At 38.2% G+C, this 18,516-nt stretch overlaps 1 protein-coding gene across 1 annotated transcript in view; it reads left to right on the top strand.

The window, feature by feature from the left end:
* The window catches only part of MEGF10 (multiple EGF like domains 10), a gene marked incomplete at both ends in the record, with an annotated part of 77,173 nt that overhangs the window by 13,674 nt on the left and 44,983 nt on the right, over window positions 1-18,516 (top strand). Inside the window, 2 exons of the mRNA XM_080362938.1 lie at window positions 2,303-2,395; window positions 17,894-18,140. Coding sequence (XP_080219064.1) covers window positions 2,303-2,395; window positions 17,894-18,140 — 340 coding nt within the window. The remainder of the gene's footprint in view (window positions 1-2,302; window positions 2,396-17,893; window positions 18,141-18,516) is intronic.

Raw genomic sequence — 18,516 nt, 5'->3', positions numbered from 1 at the left:
ACTGTGTTGTCTTATGGTTTACTGGTAAGATTTTTCATGCATTTGGTTTAGGGAGAGCTTCAGTGCCCAAGGCAGCACTTGCTAGGCAAGAATCTTCAAAGATACAAGTAATTCATGTCTAGTTATAAGACTAATGGAAAACGGTGATGAATTATTTAAAGTCATTCTTTTTATAATAAATAGAGAACAATGAAATAGCTTTGTATTAGTATCTTGTATCATCTGACATTTAAAAAATCATATTCCCCCTGTTGATTTCTAATGAAGATCATTTTACTGCACATCTGAAAAGTAGCTTATTAGAAATGAAAGTTGAGAATGAAAATTAAAGGCTGTAAAAATGTGGAATTAATGACTGGCATCCCAGATAACCAAAGATTTAAAAAATATACATAGTTACTCTCTCTGTGACTTTGCTTTTTTTTGGCCACACAAAACGTAAAGATGACCAATGTGCTTCATCATATTTAATTAGGAAGAAAACAGGACATTTTGCAAGATTTTTTCTAATTACTGTAGGGCATTTTCAATCCATTCAGAACCCAAATGATTCACATATAGTCCCATTAAACTTCTTTTAAACACCTACTTTGAATTTTTCCCATGGTTCACCTTGTATTCATTGATATACTGATCAGATTCCTGTTGTAGTTTCTCTGGAAAAGTTGATAAAAAGAGAATTCAAATCCTGTGTACATTTTTTAAAGTTTTGTTGTTGTTCAAATTAGCAGGAAAGTATTACAGTGTATATATTTTAAATTTGAGGGTATTTTGTGATGAATATAAAGCTAGAAAACTGCCGTTGGTTGCAGATTCTTCTTCTACAGAGTACTGTATTCTGAATAAGTTACATTGAGGTTATGTTGGGTATTAGAAGCCATTTCAAATTTTTCTTAAAAGTTTCAAATAAAATCCTCATTTAAAAGTAAGCCTTAACTTAACATGCCTTAACATGCTTGCAAATAATATTTAAAAAAAAAAAGAAGAGAACTTTCAAGCAGCTTTGCTTAGCACTTAGAATAAAGGTCGCAATGATTCATAGGGTTTGTGTGTGCCCAGGTGGCCAAAAAGGCCAAGAGCATCTTGGCTTGTATCAAGAATATTGTGGCCAGCAGGACTAGGGAAGTGATTGTGCCACTGTACTCAACACTGGTGAGGTCCCACCTTGAATCCTGTGTTCAGTTTTGGGCCTCTCACTACAAGAAAGACATTGGGGTGCTGGAGAGAATTCAGAGAAGGGCAACAAAACTGGTGAGGGGTCTGCAGCACAAGTCTGATGAGGAGCGGTTGAGAGAACTGAGGCTGTTTAGCCTGGAGAAAAGGAGGCTGAGGGGAGACCTGATTGCTGTCTACAGCCACCTGAAAGGAGGTTGTAACATGGAGGGTGTTGGTCTCTGAAGTAGCAAGTAATGGGATGAGAGGAAATGGCCTCAAGTTGTGCCAGGGGAGGTTTAGATTGGATATTAGGAAAACTGTATTAATGGAAAGGGTTGTTAAGCAGTGGAACAGGCTGACCGGGGAACTGATTGAGACCATCCCTGGAGGAGTTTAAAACACACATAGATGAGGTTCTTAGGGACATGGTTTAGTGCTGGAGTTAGGTTATGGTTGGACTTGATGATCTTAAGGGTCTCTTCCAACCTAAATGGTTCTACGATTCTACCTTGTGCCTTATCTTAATCATCATCACTGTTTTGTTGTGCTTCATTTGAACTCTGCAGCCATTCAGAAGAAACAATATTAAAATATTGGTGTGTTGCAAATCATGTTTTACCCATGCTTTTGCCAGAGAACCCCTCTTTTTATGCATGCACAAGTTCTCCTCTTTTTCTTGGAGTGAGGGCTTACTTCTGAGAATCACAGGGTGGTTGAGGTTGGAAGGCTGCTGTGAGAGTCATTGTGTCCAATGTACCTCCTCAGGCAGCACCACCTAGAAACTCTTGCCCACGGCCATGTTCAGACTGGTTTCCAACCTATATCATACTATGACACCTTTTTCATTAAATGTAGACAATTTTCATTAAATGCAGACAATTTTCATTAAATATGAAAGTATTTGAGTAGTACCAACATGGTTTTAACTGGAGCCTTCAAATTTAGGAGAAATAGAAGAGAGTGAAATAAGAAAATTTATTTTGAAGAGATGTCATCAAACATTAATACAGTAATGTTTATTTTGCTTTTAGAATATATTTGAGACATGAAAAACATGGATTAGAAATAAGTTTAGGATATTTTTCCTAGTGCTGTGAATAATATTGTATTTAGTTAATATTTTCTTTTTTATTTCCTTCTCTGGCAGCTCATTGTGCTGATAAATGTGTCCATGGTCGTTGTATTGCTCCAAACACCTGTCAGTGTGAGCCTGGCTGGGGAGGACCAAACTGCTCCAGTGGTGAGTTTTCACCTGCTTCTGCCTGTCTTGTGCCCTTTCCACAGTGTTGTCCTCTCTTTTGGGCAGATTATCATCAATGCCATGGTTGGGCTTCTGCTCTCTAGTCAGGGGCTTGCTCTGAGTTATCAGGTTACTCTTTGTGACCTGATTTTTCTTCATTTACTTTGTCGATGGTTTAGATTGTGGAGTTACAATAAAACCCTGGCAGATGTATTGTTAACCTCCTCTCCCCGCCACATCCCCCTTTTTGCCCCTCCCTCTGCCCCCCTTCCCACTTAGGACAGGCAATTGGGAGGAAAAGAAGGACAGAGAGAGAAGAGTCGGAAAAATTAAAAATGTTTTACTAATGCTACTAATAAGAATAGAGAAAATAATACAAAATATACAAAACCAATCTTGAAAGTCTCAGCAACTGCAGAGCCGGCACCCAAAGTCCTGGATTGGACTCTGCAGCCAACCGGAGCTGGATTCAGTCTGTCACTAGGCCTCAGTTTGCAGGGATGACTAGCAAGGTCCTCTCCTAATGTCGGCCATAAGGAAAAAGGGAATGAGATCCTCGTGATCTCCCACTTTTATATGAAGTATTCACATGAATGGAATGTTATACACCGTTGATCAGTTTCTTGGTCACCTCTTTCTCATCGCTCCTCTTGCGAGGTGTCCATCTGTGCTTATCAATAAGTCTGCATTCAGTTGCTATGTTTACCAAAACATGTATCTGGTTCTCCAGGAAAATGCAGCTAATATGAAGGCTTTAGCTGACAGGCAAATTCACTAAAAGACAAACTTGTTTTTTAAAAAAATAGGACATTCTTGCAAGCAATGTTGCCCTGTCACAGCACTAAATGTCATGAGCTATTTTGTGCACAAAAACATGCCAGATAATGCAGAACTTAGTATGTAAAGTAGATAAAATTGTATTTTAACTATAAGAAAATATCTAATTTTTCATTTTCCTAATGCATAAAGAATGATGGTGCCAGGTCATGTTTTAAAACTATGAGCAAAGCCATCCTCACAACCCTATCCTTTGTTTTAGCTTTGCCACTAAATCGTAGGTTTTTTTTCCCCTGTGTTCTCCTCTTGCATAATTAGTCACTCCGAGTCTGCTTAGTCTCTTTTTGTGTGTGGTAGGTTGACCTTGGCTGGATGCCAGGTGCCCAGCAAGTTGCTCTATCACTCCCCTCCTCAGGAGGACTGTGGCAGGGGGTAAAAGAGTAGAGAACAAGATGGAAGATAATTCATGGATCAAGATAAAGGCAGTGTAATAAAGCAAAAGCAAAGACCATGTATGGAAGCAAAGGAAAAGATTTATTCTCTGCTTCCCATCAGCAGGCAATGTCCAGCAACTTCCCAGGAAGTAGGGCTTCATTATGCATCGTGTTTGCTCCAGAAGACAAACATCATAATAATGAATGTCTGCCCTCCTCCTCCTTTCTCTGAGCTTTTATAGCTGAGCAGATGTATGGTATGGAATATCCCTTTGGTCAGTTTGGGTCAACTGTCCTGGTTTTATCCCCTCCCAAGATCTTGCCTAGCCATAGCCTACTCATGAGGGGGCAATGTCGGAGAGACAGCCTTGATGCTGGGGTAGCACTGCTTAGCAGAAGCCAAAGCACTGGTGTGTTTTCAACACTTTTCTAGCTAGCAATACAAAGCAGAGCACTATCACCGCTGCAGTGGGAAAAATTAACTCCATCTCAGCCTGATCAAATACACATTTTACTTCAGTTACTAGCCACGTTTCTCCAACTTTCTTCTCCTTCCCCTTTGCATAAGATTGTGTTCAGGAGACGATGGGAACAAGAGTGGTGTATTAAGGACACATGCAGCAGGAGACAGGGTCAGGTTGGCAGCTTTCCTGCTTGGTCTGTGGGTGCAGTCACATGCAGCCCAGTGAGCAGGTGGTCATGCTTAATAAAGAAATTGTGAAGGCAATCACATGCTTGGTGCAAGAACATAGCAAAATGTCAAAATCACAAAGTGAAGTAGTAAAATAATATCAGTTTATGACCTTGTTAGTCATTGCTGTTTTCTAGACTCCTTGAGTGTAAAACCAGGCACAGCAGGCTGCAGTGAGGTGACAAGGTCTAGACAGAGGGCAGAAACCCCTTGGGGCAGGGCTGGCATGTTTGTGCAGTCCCTTCCTCTGCTAAAGGGAATAATTTGTGCAGACCATGAATTGTTATTTTTTTCTTCCATTTGCCTGAAATAGTGTTTATCAGAGTAATTCTTGTTTTTGTATTCATTACAGTTATTTATACCATCTTTCTATTCCCCTTTGTAAGGTCTTTGGAAATGTAATGTTTCGGGTAACATTACAACCATATACTTCATTATGTTAAAGTTCGAAGTGGGTCACTGCTAGTGATGATCCACTTGGAAGGAACATATTTTAGTCAACAATAAAAAGAAGTTTACAATTTTAATTGTGTAGAGCACATAAAATTCTAATTAATAAATCAGAGCTTGATGTCTTGCAAAGATATGCTCATCAGGGGGACAAAAACAATGTGGTTGCATTTTCACATTTTCACCTTCATTTTATTCCACTTAACGGTGGGTGTTTTTGTTGTTATTGTTGTTGTTTTTAACAAGGTGCTATAGTGACTCTGCATCTGGAACTGTGCCGTTGTTCAGACAGCATATTTTGTGAAATTTGAGAGAGCGTGAATAAAAATAATTAATTATAAATTACATGAGTAATAACTTAGCTATTTTGAAATTGTTATGTTTATTGCATAGTCTTTGCATATACTTACAAGTGATTCTTTTAATAAACAGCTCTGAAGCAAAGTCAAGTTTTCTATAAGGCATAAAACTGAAAAAGTTAGCAAAGCCACGTTACTGTAATACTGATGTTAATCTATGTGCTGAATGATCAAAAGAAATTGTCAAAAAATGTTATCTTTCATTGTGAAATCTTTATGTATTGAGCTTTTCTGTAACTAATCAAACATGCAGAAGTGCATCACTAGATGACGTAGAATGGGGAAATACTGTTATTTATTGGGATTTCCAAGTTCAAAACTCACTGAAAGGGTACTTTAGATGAGACAGGAGCCTCTAAATCTGTCTTTGGATAAAATCCTTCCTCTCACAGGATTTTCTATAATCCATTTCCCTTACCTGTCTCGTATCATTCATTCTGAATACATGTGCAGATCTTTTCCTCTGCTCCTTCCTCAGCTGGCTGCCTTGGATTGCTTGTCACGGCAGCCTCAATAGCAAAAATACTTTCTGGTGTGCATATACAACAGGCCAAAGCTGAAAGAGACTTTGTTTGTGTACCTTTGAACAGTGTGATCTCTGGAGAGGTTGGTGATCCTCTAAAGGTTTTTGCGTGACGTTAGAGCTAACTGGAACTGCCAAAATTTTTTCAAATCCCTAGTGTAGTCCTAGGAGAAGGGGGGGTTGGCTGAGGAGGAAGATATTTTTGTGCATGTGCTACAGGGACACTTGGTTTGGAATTTCTCCCATTCCATGTGGACAAACTTAAGAAATATGTTGCTTTCACCATATTGTCCTTCTGAGTTTGCTGCTGTTTGTTGCTAGCTGTGCATTATTTCCTTATCAGTGTGTCTGAGAGATACAGTGCAGATCAAGTTGAGTTGAAGAGCAGTAGATAGTGTTGGAAAGGCAGTAAATTACAGGGTTTTGGCTCTGTGGCTCTTTGTTGCTTGCCCTACATAGGAGACTTTAATCTTTTGCCTTTAACTATATTTTCTGCATGATCCCCAACTTCATTAATTTTAGTAACAGAAAGTTGCAATCAGATAAAGCAAAGAGATGCTTGGTTTTATGAATAAGTTTGTTGATATGGAAAGTCATTCATTCAATAAAAATACAGTCTATCATAGAAACATTTAAACTATGTAACTATTTAACCAAAGAATAGAGAACGAAAAATGATTACAAGGCAGGCCAGCGTTTTTGTAAGGTGGACAGTCAGAGATTTAATCATTAGTGATGAGCAAATAAAATACTGTGACTGAAAGGGAGAGATTATTCTCAAAGTGTGAGATATTAGGCAGACTTCCAGATTTAGTCATCTGTTTATTTTCCATGGACACAAAAATGCTGGAAGAAACTGTTCTACCTAGGCACTATACTTTTTGTAAAACTGAAGAATGAAACTTTTTCTTCCAAAGTACTATTCTTTCTCTGTTTGGACTGATTATTCTACTTACAAAGGTATTTCATCTCTAAGTATCTGAGAACAGAGTTAGTCCTATTGCAGCGTATGTCCATCTGCCATCCTACAGTTTGATTTTACCTGTTGTTTTTCAGTTCTATAAACACAGTGTATTTCAAATAAATTTCTAAACCACATGCCACAGCTTCTATGTGACAGTGGCTCTCTGGGTGGCAGGTGCAGACAGGTGCTTCCCAAACACTATAATGTTCTCTCCAAAAGTGACACAGTGATTGCATGGACTAAATTCATATATTGCGCAGTAAAAACTGAATCAGCAAGCTTTGTCACCTGTTTTTGCATACCACTGTGTGCTACGGCCTAATAACCTTTCTAGGGACTAAACTTTTTGAGAGATTCGTATTTCCTTTTGTAGCAGTGATTACCTGGTTTTTGTGATGAGTCTTATCCAATTTGCTGTTGCCTAGGTCAGTAGCTGCTTTCAGTTTAGGGAGAAGAGGGATAAAGATTTGACTGGACTACTGAGACTGTCTTCTTTCAGTGCTTAATTCTAGCCTAAACCATCACTGTCCTCACTGTCACATCTTCTGCCTTTCTGAAAATCTTACATCGCACCTGAGAGGAAAACAGGATTGCATGTATTCTGTGAGCAAAACCTGAGTGGTGGCCGTGGAATTTGGCTAACTAAATATTATCTCCTTGGGGAACATTTATCATGTGAGATGAATTTTTCTTTCAGGCCCTTTCTTTTTACAGAAAGGAAACATACTATATTAAGCAGTGTTTGCTTGCAGTGAATTTCAGTTGGAGATGATGGAAGAGATTATGTTAATGAACATATCTGAAAAGAAATACTACTTGGATTGAGAGATCATTGATTTGTAGAACACTTCAGTTCTAGTGGGAAAGATAACAGTCATCTGAAACAAGTTATTCTGATAAAGATTTATTGACCAAACACAGTAGTCAGGTCAATGGCAAATGAGTGGACAGAAGACATATTGAACTTATCCTTTGAAGTGAGCAGATCAGCACAACCAGTGCATTGTGAGCACCAGTTCGAAGAAGTGTTTGTGAACTTCAGGAGTATAAGTTGATGGGTTCTGGGCTGGGGACAAAGACAAGATTTAGGAAAAGAGGACACAGTGATAAAGATAGGTGTGTTTGTAGATTAAAAATGTAAACAAAAGGATTTTATCGAGAAACAAACAAAGCAGCCCAACCTTTCCTTCACAAACTGGATTATTGTTTATATCATATTTTTAACTTACATGTGTCAAATTGGATTGTTATATATTATAAGAACACTTTTGACTACCGATTGTAAATAAAGGAGTCTCCTGTAAAAGCTGCTACATGTAATGATAGTTGCCTGTCTACATGCTTAGAGATGGTCAAACAATATTTTAAATTTGTAGATTAAGTTTTCTGCCTGTTTTCTGCTCACAGTCTTGCCATAGTATTTGCTGTAATATGTAATATATGGAGCTGATTGTCAGTTTTGAATGCATGTGCAATATAGATACACATGCAGCCTAACATGGAACCCCACTAAGCAATCAGGACATTCACTTTGTTTTTCTTCTCATGCCTAGTAGTCCACAAATAATTCCTTCCAAATCAATAGGACACTTTCTGAATAAGCTGTAGCAGAGGCAAAAGGCCAAAATCAATACTAAACGAACTTGTCTGAAAAGCTTTCGTGATCCCACAGCTGGCCTGAGTAGTAGAGCAAAAAGGGAACAATGTCGTCATGGTTTGTGACAAGTATATTAGGATTGTTTGTTCAAATATGAATAGGCATTTTCTATTTTTATTATATTTAAGTGATCTGAGATTTGTTTGAATCACTGGTTTTTAATTTGTAATTTGATTCTGTTGGTGATTAATAGAGTTTCATTTGGACTGTAGTTTGAGGGCATAGGGATAGAAAAAGTGGCACTTTTGTGTAATTTGGCTCCAGGGTTTTATAAAGCATGAGAAGAGAACTGGCTTTTTCCTTAACACATTAAGCCAAGTGTTTAAAGCTGGCATCTCAGGGAAACATCTTATCTTTAAATGCACTTGTTAAGGAAACTTTTAAGGTACAGTAGCTCTGCTACTGTCAGATTTCCTTTCCTGTCCTGGGTGTTTGTAAAGTTCGCAAATTCCACGAAAATCTCACTGTTTTCTTCATGGGACTTGGCAAAGGGAGAATATGGCAGAAACTGGATCCCTTGGCATAGCCTGTGTGAGACGCTCACGTGAGTTACAAGCACTGCCAGTTACTCAGTGGAGCTTGTAATTTCCATTAACCCTGCAGAGGTGGGTGCGTGACTGTTTTCCACAGACACCCTTGCACGCCAAGTGAGACAGCCCCCTTGGTGTGGGGAACCAGACAAGGTCTTGGGGAACATCTTGTAGCCTCTGATGGCACAGCTTGTGAATCTTGAACTGAGCTTCTTTGACCAAGGCATTTCTTCCTTTTTTGTTTGTTGAAAGCATTTTGAGTAACCGAGCTTGCAAGAAGAGACACTTAGAGAGCAAGCTCATCCTTAAGTCTTCCAAGCCATTCAGCTAGCTGTAGAAATAGGTTCTGGCTTTAACCACATGCTTGCAGCAGAAAGGCTTGATTCACAGAACTGAGAAACTGCTGAACACAGAAGTGAACCTGCAGAGTATGCTGACAGGGAGCTATTTGCTTTTATGGAAAATGTAGAGAAATAGCTCATTCAAGTAATGCAGAGCTGCCCCCCCGCCTCAACTCCCAAATGTCTGCATGCACAAATACATCCTGTTAACAACAGTGACAGCAAGTTGTAAACAGTCTTAAGTTTAACCCTTTCTTATTACATATGTCTTCCCCATAATCTCCATTACCCTTAGTTCTTCTGTATTTTTTACTTCTGTAATTCCCCTGACTTCTCCTCAGTTTTGCCAGTTTTTCTCCTTTAACAAGGCTGAATATTTATGGGTTAAGAAACTAACCGGCCAGCAACTTGATCAAGTGCAAATAGGGAAAACAGGTGTTGATGGAAGTTGCCATCACCTTCATTGTCTACAGAGACACTACAAGTGTCACTGTGATAGGTAGTATCAAAATTCTCAGGGCTACATAGCAGCCATGCCGTTCTAGAGTCCAGTACAACAACATATTTGAAATTATATTATTATTGTTTTTAATATAACTTCTTTTGTATAAAGAATTTTGATCTTGAAGTTTTATGAAATTGAATAGATTTTATGGACAAACCAGTATTTTGCTGAATTACAAGTCCAGTCTTTAAGCAAAAGAAGAAACAAAAATGTTTTCCACGAAGCTGAGTTATTAAATTTACTTATGTTGAGATTTACTGAAGGAAGACATTTTGGTACATGGTGATAGTTTTATTGATTTAAAAACATTTTCTGGATCAGAGATGCTTTTCATTTCTGGTTTTCACCATATCTTAAACTTGGTATTTTTGTGGTGTTTACCTAAGTTGATTTCTTGAATTTTTTTTTTTCCTAGTGACAGTGCAAAAGTGTTTTTAGTATTGGTTTAGTTTCAAACGACATTAGATATTGGCAGACTTATGTACTGTTGGTGTCTCACTTCGCAGGATCTGAAGGACAACATTTGTTCCTAATTTAAAAATTAAGATGGCCTTCAAGGCATTGCAGAAAATAAAAAAGGCTAATTTATGGTCCTACAAGGAGATCTGTGCAAAATCAGAATCATGGCATGACAACAGTCCATTTTATACAATACAGTCAGATTCTTATAATTTTGTAACTCTTCCTGTAGTAGTGATTATTTTAACAGGTTAACAGTAGTGAGATAAAATGAACACGAAGAGCCATCTGTGTGTGTTTGCCTTAGCATTTATCTGGCCTTGTGTTCTGATGTCCAAAACACTTTAAAGAGTCTTCTGAAATTTATGGCATGTGAAAGGCATATAATTCCAGTCTTTTATAAGATCTGAAAAACACATTTTCATTGTTCTTCCACTTCACGGATCAAAAGACTTTTACAAAGTAAAAAAAGAAAAATCCCTAAATTAAATCAAAGCTTAGCATTTTGAATAAAAATCCTTTCTTATAGTGAAAACAAAAAGTAAGAATGAAAAATATGCCACAGGGTAAAAAGCCTACGATATAACAAATCAGATAGAAACAAAAGGCTCAAAGAAAATCCAGAGTTAATAGAAAATGCATTCTGAAAAAAAGAAACGCTGCTATGCATTTCTGTGTCTGGGATGTTGGTAAACTAAGTCTTTTACTAAAAGTCATTGATATTTTATAATTAAAATGAGTGATTCTCTAAAGGAAAAATATTTATTTTCTGATATGCATGTGCTTATGTTTTTGTGACATCCTGAGTTGACTAGCATGGAGTGTATAAAAACTATGTGGAGAGTAATCTCATGTTTTTATTAAATAGGACTTGGAATGTTTTCTAAGGGATGTTTTTATTCTACTTTTCAGAATAGCTGGCTTTGTTTTCTGCCTCTTTGGACTAATCTCTGAAATATCTCTTTGCCATGTTCCACATTAACTGTCTCGCTGTCCAGGCTGACATACAGGTTGATGTAACTAGGGGCTTAATATATCTTGTAGAATTTTAAACACACTTGAGTATTTATAGATTTTTTTGAATCAACGGGAATTTACTTTCATTTGGTTCAAAACCGAGTTGGGAGAATTATTGTTTCCTATCCTGCAGCAGTGTCCTAAGGGAAACGAACATCATCAATTTAGATCTGCAGCTAACCAAATCATAATAGCAGAGAGCAGTTTCAAGAATAATGTCTACATTTTCCAAGAAGGATGGAGTGGATTTAGATCAGTGACAAAATTTATATTTTTGTCATGGTTTTTGCTTAGTGAATCAATGATTGTTGTTCTGAACACAGGCACACTCAGAAAAGATCATTAAGAGTAGCATCCACATGATTAAGAATTTTTTGTCCTTAACAGTAAGAGTAATTAAGAATCCATCCAGTATTATCCAAGTTCAGTTTTGCATAGACCAAAGGTACATTATGCCTTAATGTAATATATGTCCTGTTTGACTGTTGTCACGGTATATGAAATACTTTCTTCCCTGTCAAGGACATCAATCCAGTTTTCAGATAAAATTTTGATCTAAAACATTGTGTGTGCCATGTCTTTTCAAGCCTTCATACTTTAATTATGGCACTCTCTCTGGGAAAAACAGTAAATGCACTTCAAGGTATGCAAAATATCCTACAAATGAGTTAGAATTAAATTTCCCTTCTGTTGACACTTGGAAGTTAGATTGGCATCTGTTGTTGACAGAGAAAAGGGAGGATTTGCCCTGGGTGTTTCCTTACTGAGGTCATCAGAAAAATAGTTGAGGTGATCGGCTCCTCTCACCTACAAATTTAAATGCCCCCTTCATAAAAGGTTATTCTGTTTTATTGTAAAATTCTTGCTGAGATTCGTCAGATTCCACTTACTGCCAGTTAGATACCTGAAGTATTAGTTCCACTAATATATGTTGAAGTTAAGGCAAGCATGTTTCTTGCTTCTGGAACAGAGGGAAGAGTCATTCTTCCAAACACTAAACTGTGGACAGCCTTGGAGAATTTTTTGATAGTAAGATTGTCAGTTGGCTACTCCTTTGGAGATAAATCAAAGTTTTCTCAATATTGGCCTATTTTATTTACAATGGCTGTGGTTGGTTATTAGTGATGGATATTTCCTGATAATGCAAGTCGCTTTTGGGCCCTCCTAGAAATGTTAGTAATTTCTTATTTACATTCTCTGCTCAAAAAGGCTAGAATAGTTCTTAAACAGGGCATGTTACAATCTGTCTACTTTTAGCTGTAGAGGATGGTCCTTCTTGCTCATGGCAATCTCTGCTGGGGATTTGTGGACTCCTCCTGCAAGTACAGAACAGAAGGTGTCCTCTGCCCTAGAAAATCTGTGGTTGAAGGAAAAGAAAATAGATAACACAAAGCTGGAAACACATAGGAAATGAGGAAGAAAGCAAACGCTCATAAATTACCGTGGCAGGTAGCGGTTTTGTCGTGCTTGCCACATTGACTTTTTGTGGACTTGACAGGAAGGAGGAGTTATAAGGTAGGCCATGGAGGAAGACAACATGGCAGTTTTATGGCTTGGATTATGGAGAGATGTGCCAAGTTGTAGAGGCAACTTCAAGAGAAATGAGGAAGATGATAGTCTGAAAATGCAACAAAGCGGCTAATGTCATGGGCAATGTGGATGTGGGGGGTTGATATTTGCATACTGGACAAGAAATAATAGATGAGGACTAGACCATAAAGGCCACGAAAGTAAGTGTGAGGCAATAGAGATCTGAGAGTCAGAAAAGTTTGCAAAGGAAGACGCAAAGATTTAGACTTGTCCTTGATGTGACAACCTAGAGAGGAAGAAATGTCAGTCAAAGGTTATGTTGAAGTTATGGGAAACTTCACTTTGTTTTACATGCTGGAGAAAGGAAAATCAGCTTTCAAGTACTAAAGGCTGTGGCTCCTTGAACCTGTCTGAAGAAATTATGTTGGAATTTTGAGGAGACAGAGAGAGGAAATCTAGTTGCCACTGTTTGCTTATTTTGAATTTGTACTTCACAGTATTGCATTCCAAGTAATGGGGTGTTCACTCTCTGCTGTCTGTTGTAGGGAATTTTATTTTCAGTGTTTTTAAAAGACCATAAAAATACGTTAGCCAAATGCTGTGGTAAGAATCTCCTCTGTTTTGGTGACAATGGTGCATATTTTCAGAAACACACAGCAGTGTGTTGCAGAAAGATGTGTAAGCCAGAATAAAGTCTCATTCTGTTGTCTTGGTGCTACATATAGGACAGCTACAAAAAATGATAGCAAGAAAAGTGAACTGTGATTCTTCACTTTCATCTTCCCATTAGCAAAAAAAGAGAGAGAAGAACGATTTTTTAAAAGAATTGCAATAAACATTGCCTGGCTTGAGGATGATATTACAAAGGAAATCTTAGCATGCTTAAAAGATAGTTGCAAGTCAGAGTTTCTAAGGAGAATTTTCTTCTGAAATGTTCTTTTGCTTGATTTGATAGCTTTATTTTTTGCTCATTATAGGCCATTCTTTAGAGGAGTACAGAATTGTAGGTGATCAAGGTGGGTTTGTCAGCAATAAACTTGTACTCATTTACATTCTTCTTTTTGTTGACTTCTAAAGAAGTCAACGACAACGAAAAAAAGGCAGAAAAAACCCTTAAAAGTATGTGACCACATTTAATTTAAAATGTCTTTGTTTATAAGGAGTAGTAGAGGAGTTACCAAATTCTTCGTTTGTTCTTCATATTGTTATAAAAATTCATACCTTACACTCTAAAATAGTAGGGCTCCCTCCACCACAATTTGCAAATCACCAGCTGCTCACAGAAGCCATGAGCATAAAACCACATCTAGCCCAGCATAATAACAATCTCCATTAAAGCTATTGTACTAGGAAATACAGAATTTTAATATTCCAAGATGCTACAAAAGTCCCCAAAATGGTAGCAATTTGCATCACAGATACTATTTCTTCTTGAAGTTGTTTTTTGCACTATTGACTCCTTGAGCTTCCCTGTGTTTCTGGAGTCATCGTTTGGCACTCAGTTTCAGTGAGCATTTCTTTATTATGGTAGGCCTGTATTGTCTTAGAGAATCATACCTTACTTGCTCATTTTAGTGAGGATTTATACAACGCAGTGTCCTTATTCCCAAAGGCAAACTTCTGCTTTCACTGAGTAGTCTTTTGAGAGAAAAGTTCTCTGTTCTGTGTTTGTAGTGTCGTGTGATGTGCACAGCACTCATTGCAGTGACGAACAAGATATTCCCAGATGAACAGAATATATAAAAACGACAATAAGATGTAGCATTAATGCCATGGTGTTTGTTAAACATTTACTTTGATTTTTTAATTTTTTTACCCTACAGGGTAAGGTGAAGGCAGAGCGGACGCTGTGAGCCTGCTATAACAGCTGACAGGGAGCAGTACAGCTAGCTATTTTTTTCTGTTTAAAACAGACAAACCTGAGGATGAAAATATATATGTGAAAAGGGGAAGGAGAAATTACTATTGTTAGGAAGGAGCTCTGCTTAAAACAGAACAGCATTAGGCCAGTTCTGTATCATCAACACAGAAAATAAACTCTGGTTTACTAATTGGGTTTTGTATTTCTTCAGGATTCAAACTGTTTCCAGGAGTTATTTGGGCTGAGATGCATCATTGTCCTTGTGTTGAAACCATTCTGAACATGGGGCTCTCGTCTATACACTTTGGTTCCCTTTCACATATACCCTGTGCTGAGACAGATGATTTATGGCTCCGAATCTGTTCAGAAGCCAGTAGCTGACAGTTCTGCGTGTGCCTGCATGTGGTGTTTGCATATATGCGTGTGCATGTGACCTTGGTGCAGTCAGGACAATCAGAGTAGCTATTCTAATTAAACTCCAGCTGACAGTCTGTAACCTGACGATAGTCATTAACTCAAAGACTATTCCATTCCACCAGATTAGCAGCTGTGTGATTTCCAGCCTGTGTTTCTTAGTGTCTGAATACTAGGAAGCAGCAGAAATAGTCTGCTGTAATAGTTGGTAAATTTAGCCTCCAAAACTAATTAAAAATAAACCAAACTCGCCACAGGAAACATTTCTACCCTTGGGCCTCTTCTTTCTTAATAGTAAACTGAGCATCAGTTTCTGACAAATCACTTCAATTTTCTATGAGGAACATTATTGATTATCAGTCAGGGGACATAGAGGTAAAATATGGGATTTATCCATCTCATTCAAAATTATTATTTATTCCTATTAATCCTGTAGATTTCTCCACAGGTCTGCCCATAACTCACAGATAGATGCTAGACTGGTGGCAGACCTTGTGTAAAGGACTATTGTGCAGATGTGCTGTGATGGGGCCACTGTTGTCCTTGTCGACATGCTTCACCATTGTCCTGTAGTGAAAACTGAATAGTCGATATTTTTTTACCCACCTGGCCATTGCCAGAAGAATGGTTATGAGACTGGAAATCCTATTAGCAACCATATGATGCTTTTTATTTTAGTGATTTCCTGCAAACATAATGAGAAGATCACACCAGGAAACTAATAAATTACTATGTACTGTGCAGTAAAAGCTCCTACAGTAAAATAGTCAAGAAAGGTTCAAGTTCGCAGTCATAGCATGTTAACCTTGGATATCAGTAAATCTCCAGGAGGCATCTGGATGCACCCTAGGGAGGCAAACTGGGGACGGGCTTGTAAAAAAGATAGCAGAGGGAGTATGAGGCTTCTAGTGAAGCAGTTCCTAGCAAGGTAGCCTTGATGCCTGTGTGTTCGAGGCAGTGGCAGATGTGTGGTACTAGGTGTTTCTGGTCTGTGTGGCTCTGAGACTCCTCATGCTGGGTCTTCAAGCAACTACATGAATGTTGTTGCGTTGCACCACACATCCCATGTCCACATATTGGTGAAAGAGCACAAGCTCACACTTATCAACCAAGAATAACTCTTCTCTTGCCTTTTATGCCTTTGTATGTAGGATGTGTTCAGGCCACATTCATCCCTGACTGAGCTCTGCACTGAAAGTCATGGTCTGACAATCAGTCTGAATTCTTCTGTTTATCAGACATGCCAGGATCGGGGGTTTATTTTTATTTTTTTTTTTTTTAAGTTTTAATTATTCCATGACGAATGGCTGAAATTGAAATTGTCTGTTTCATCTGGAAGCAGGAGGAAGACTTGTTATCTGAATCCAGATTAACGTGTTAAACAGAAAAAATGTAGGGTTGTCCACTCAGTCAAGACCATAGATGTGATTGTCTCAGATGTCTCACCACCCATACACATATTTTTATATATATTCCAAAATAGTTGGTTTCCTGACAACAATTTGAGGACTGGTTAAGCATGAGGATTACACTTTCTATTCCATGCAGACACATTGAAAAGAATCGTATAGCAGTTCTCAATGAATGTGTGTTATCATGGGGAAAGGCAACTTGTGAGATGCTGTGTGCTGAAGACAGCAGTGTGTTGTAGTATAGTCCAGAACAAAACCAACACATCTTTGAAGAGAAAGGCCAATGATATGGGCAGTTGTCCTGTCAGTATTGCTGGGTGTTTATAGTACATACAGTACATTCTATTGCTCTGTATTTTATTGTGTGTAGGTGCTCACAGTATCTCCATGATGGGTGCATGTTCTAGTGACCTCCCAAGGGAAAAAAAAAGAAAAATCTTAAGGAGTAGATTCTTTAAAAGGCCCTAATCCCTTTTTATTTTTGTAGCTTCAGTGAACAGCTCCTATAGCTGAATAATTCCTGCCCTGAGGAGGATTCTTGAATTACTTTGCATTAGTCTAGGAAAGTGTGCCTGTTCTCTGCCTGGCTTTTTTTGCCCTAGGAGAAGGCTGGGAGAACAATGGTTGTCAGTCTCCAAGAGGAGAGCCCAGGCTTCCAGTTGCTGCAGTTGAGGCTTTCCCATTGTACTGCAGTTATCAACAAAATATAAAAATAAAATCAGATCATTTGACCATATGATTAGCACATTCCTGTTGCACTCAAGGTGACCTTAATCTTCTGGCTCTTTACAGAACTCCCATGTTTCTCACTTAAGAAAAATTCCTTCCTTAACATTAAGGTTTTTCTTTTGATGCTGAAATAACCTCTGAGTGGTTTGCTTACAGGATTTTAATGGGTTGCGTTAGGGCAGACAAGAAAAGATGCATTTGAGTGATCATGAAGACATGTTGGGTAACTAAATTGTTAACATCCAGATGAAATTTAACCACAAAATCAGTAATTTCTATTGCTTGAAAAAATACTTCTGGTGTTTTCTCTTGCCCTATCAGTATATTTCAAGATTGAAAAGGAAATATTTGCCATTATGGAAATAGGTAGGAACTTCTGGACTTGAAAAAAATCACAATCTTATGTTGAGTAAGCTTTGGAACTTCCTTGTGGGATTCAGACAGTTGTTTATGGATTTAGACTACTCTTTTTTTACCTTTTTTTTAGGTTACTAACATTTGTCTGTGTAAATGTAAGCTCACTGCAAACATAACAGTTGTTTAGCAGTGGAGAGCCATAATGAAGAGTTTTGACAGTGAAGAGTCTCAAACTTGCATTTACTTCGCAGCTTCACATTTTAGAGTGTTTGCTTTTATGCTTAAGAAATCAATTTTATTGTGTGTGTAAATTATATTCTGCCGACCTGCGAAGGTCCTTGAAGACCAAGGTGAACTGAGGATGTACTACATAACTATTTCCATTTTATAACTTTTTTTTTTTTTCCACAGTTGACTCATAGTATCTCCAGTGCTGTAACATGAGCTGTTAATAAAACTGCTGTAATTTTTTCCTTCTGCTCCTTCAGCATGTGACAGTGACCACTGGGGACCTCACTGCAGCAGCCGCTGCCAGTGCAAAAACGGAGCCTTGTGCAACCCCATCACTGGAGCCTGCCACTGTGCCTCAGGTTTCAAAGGCTGGCGCTGCGAGGAACGCTGTGATCAAGGGACATACGGAAATGATTGCCATCAAAAATGCCAGTGCCAAAATGGAGCTACCTGCAACTATATGACTGGAGAGTGCAGATGCCCCCCTGGATACACGGGTGCCTTGTAAGCATTGAATGTATTATTTATAGGAGAGAGATACAGGTTTTAAATCATGCTAACAAGAGAAACTAAGGTTAGATTAACTTTTAACACTGCTGTTGGTCTGACTGATATATAATACAGGGAGGCAGGGCTGGTGGCTAAGAAGCAGCTGGACAAAGTGTGTGTAGCTGAGACAAAGCCCTCTGGATCTGGACTACCGAGTGAAAACCATGAAAAGTATGCAGGAGCTTCTTTATGACCACCATGAAAACAGTTTGGCTACAAGTTTGCAAAAATTTGGCTTTGTCATTACAGAACAGATTTTGAACTTTGTCAGTAACAATGAGTGAGCACCAACTAGTGTAGAAAGAAATATCTTTAAGAGGAGATAATGCCT

Source organism: Nesoenas mayeri (assembly GCF_963082525.1).
Source record: "Nesoenas mayeri genome assembly, chromosome: Z".
NCBI lineage: Eukaryota > Metazoa > Chordata > Aves > Columbiformes > Columbidae > Nesoenas > Nesoenas mayeri.
This window is presented reverse-complemented; position numbering and strand designations above follow the sequence as displayed.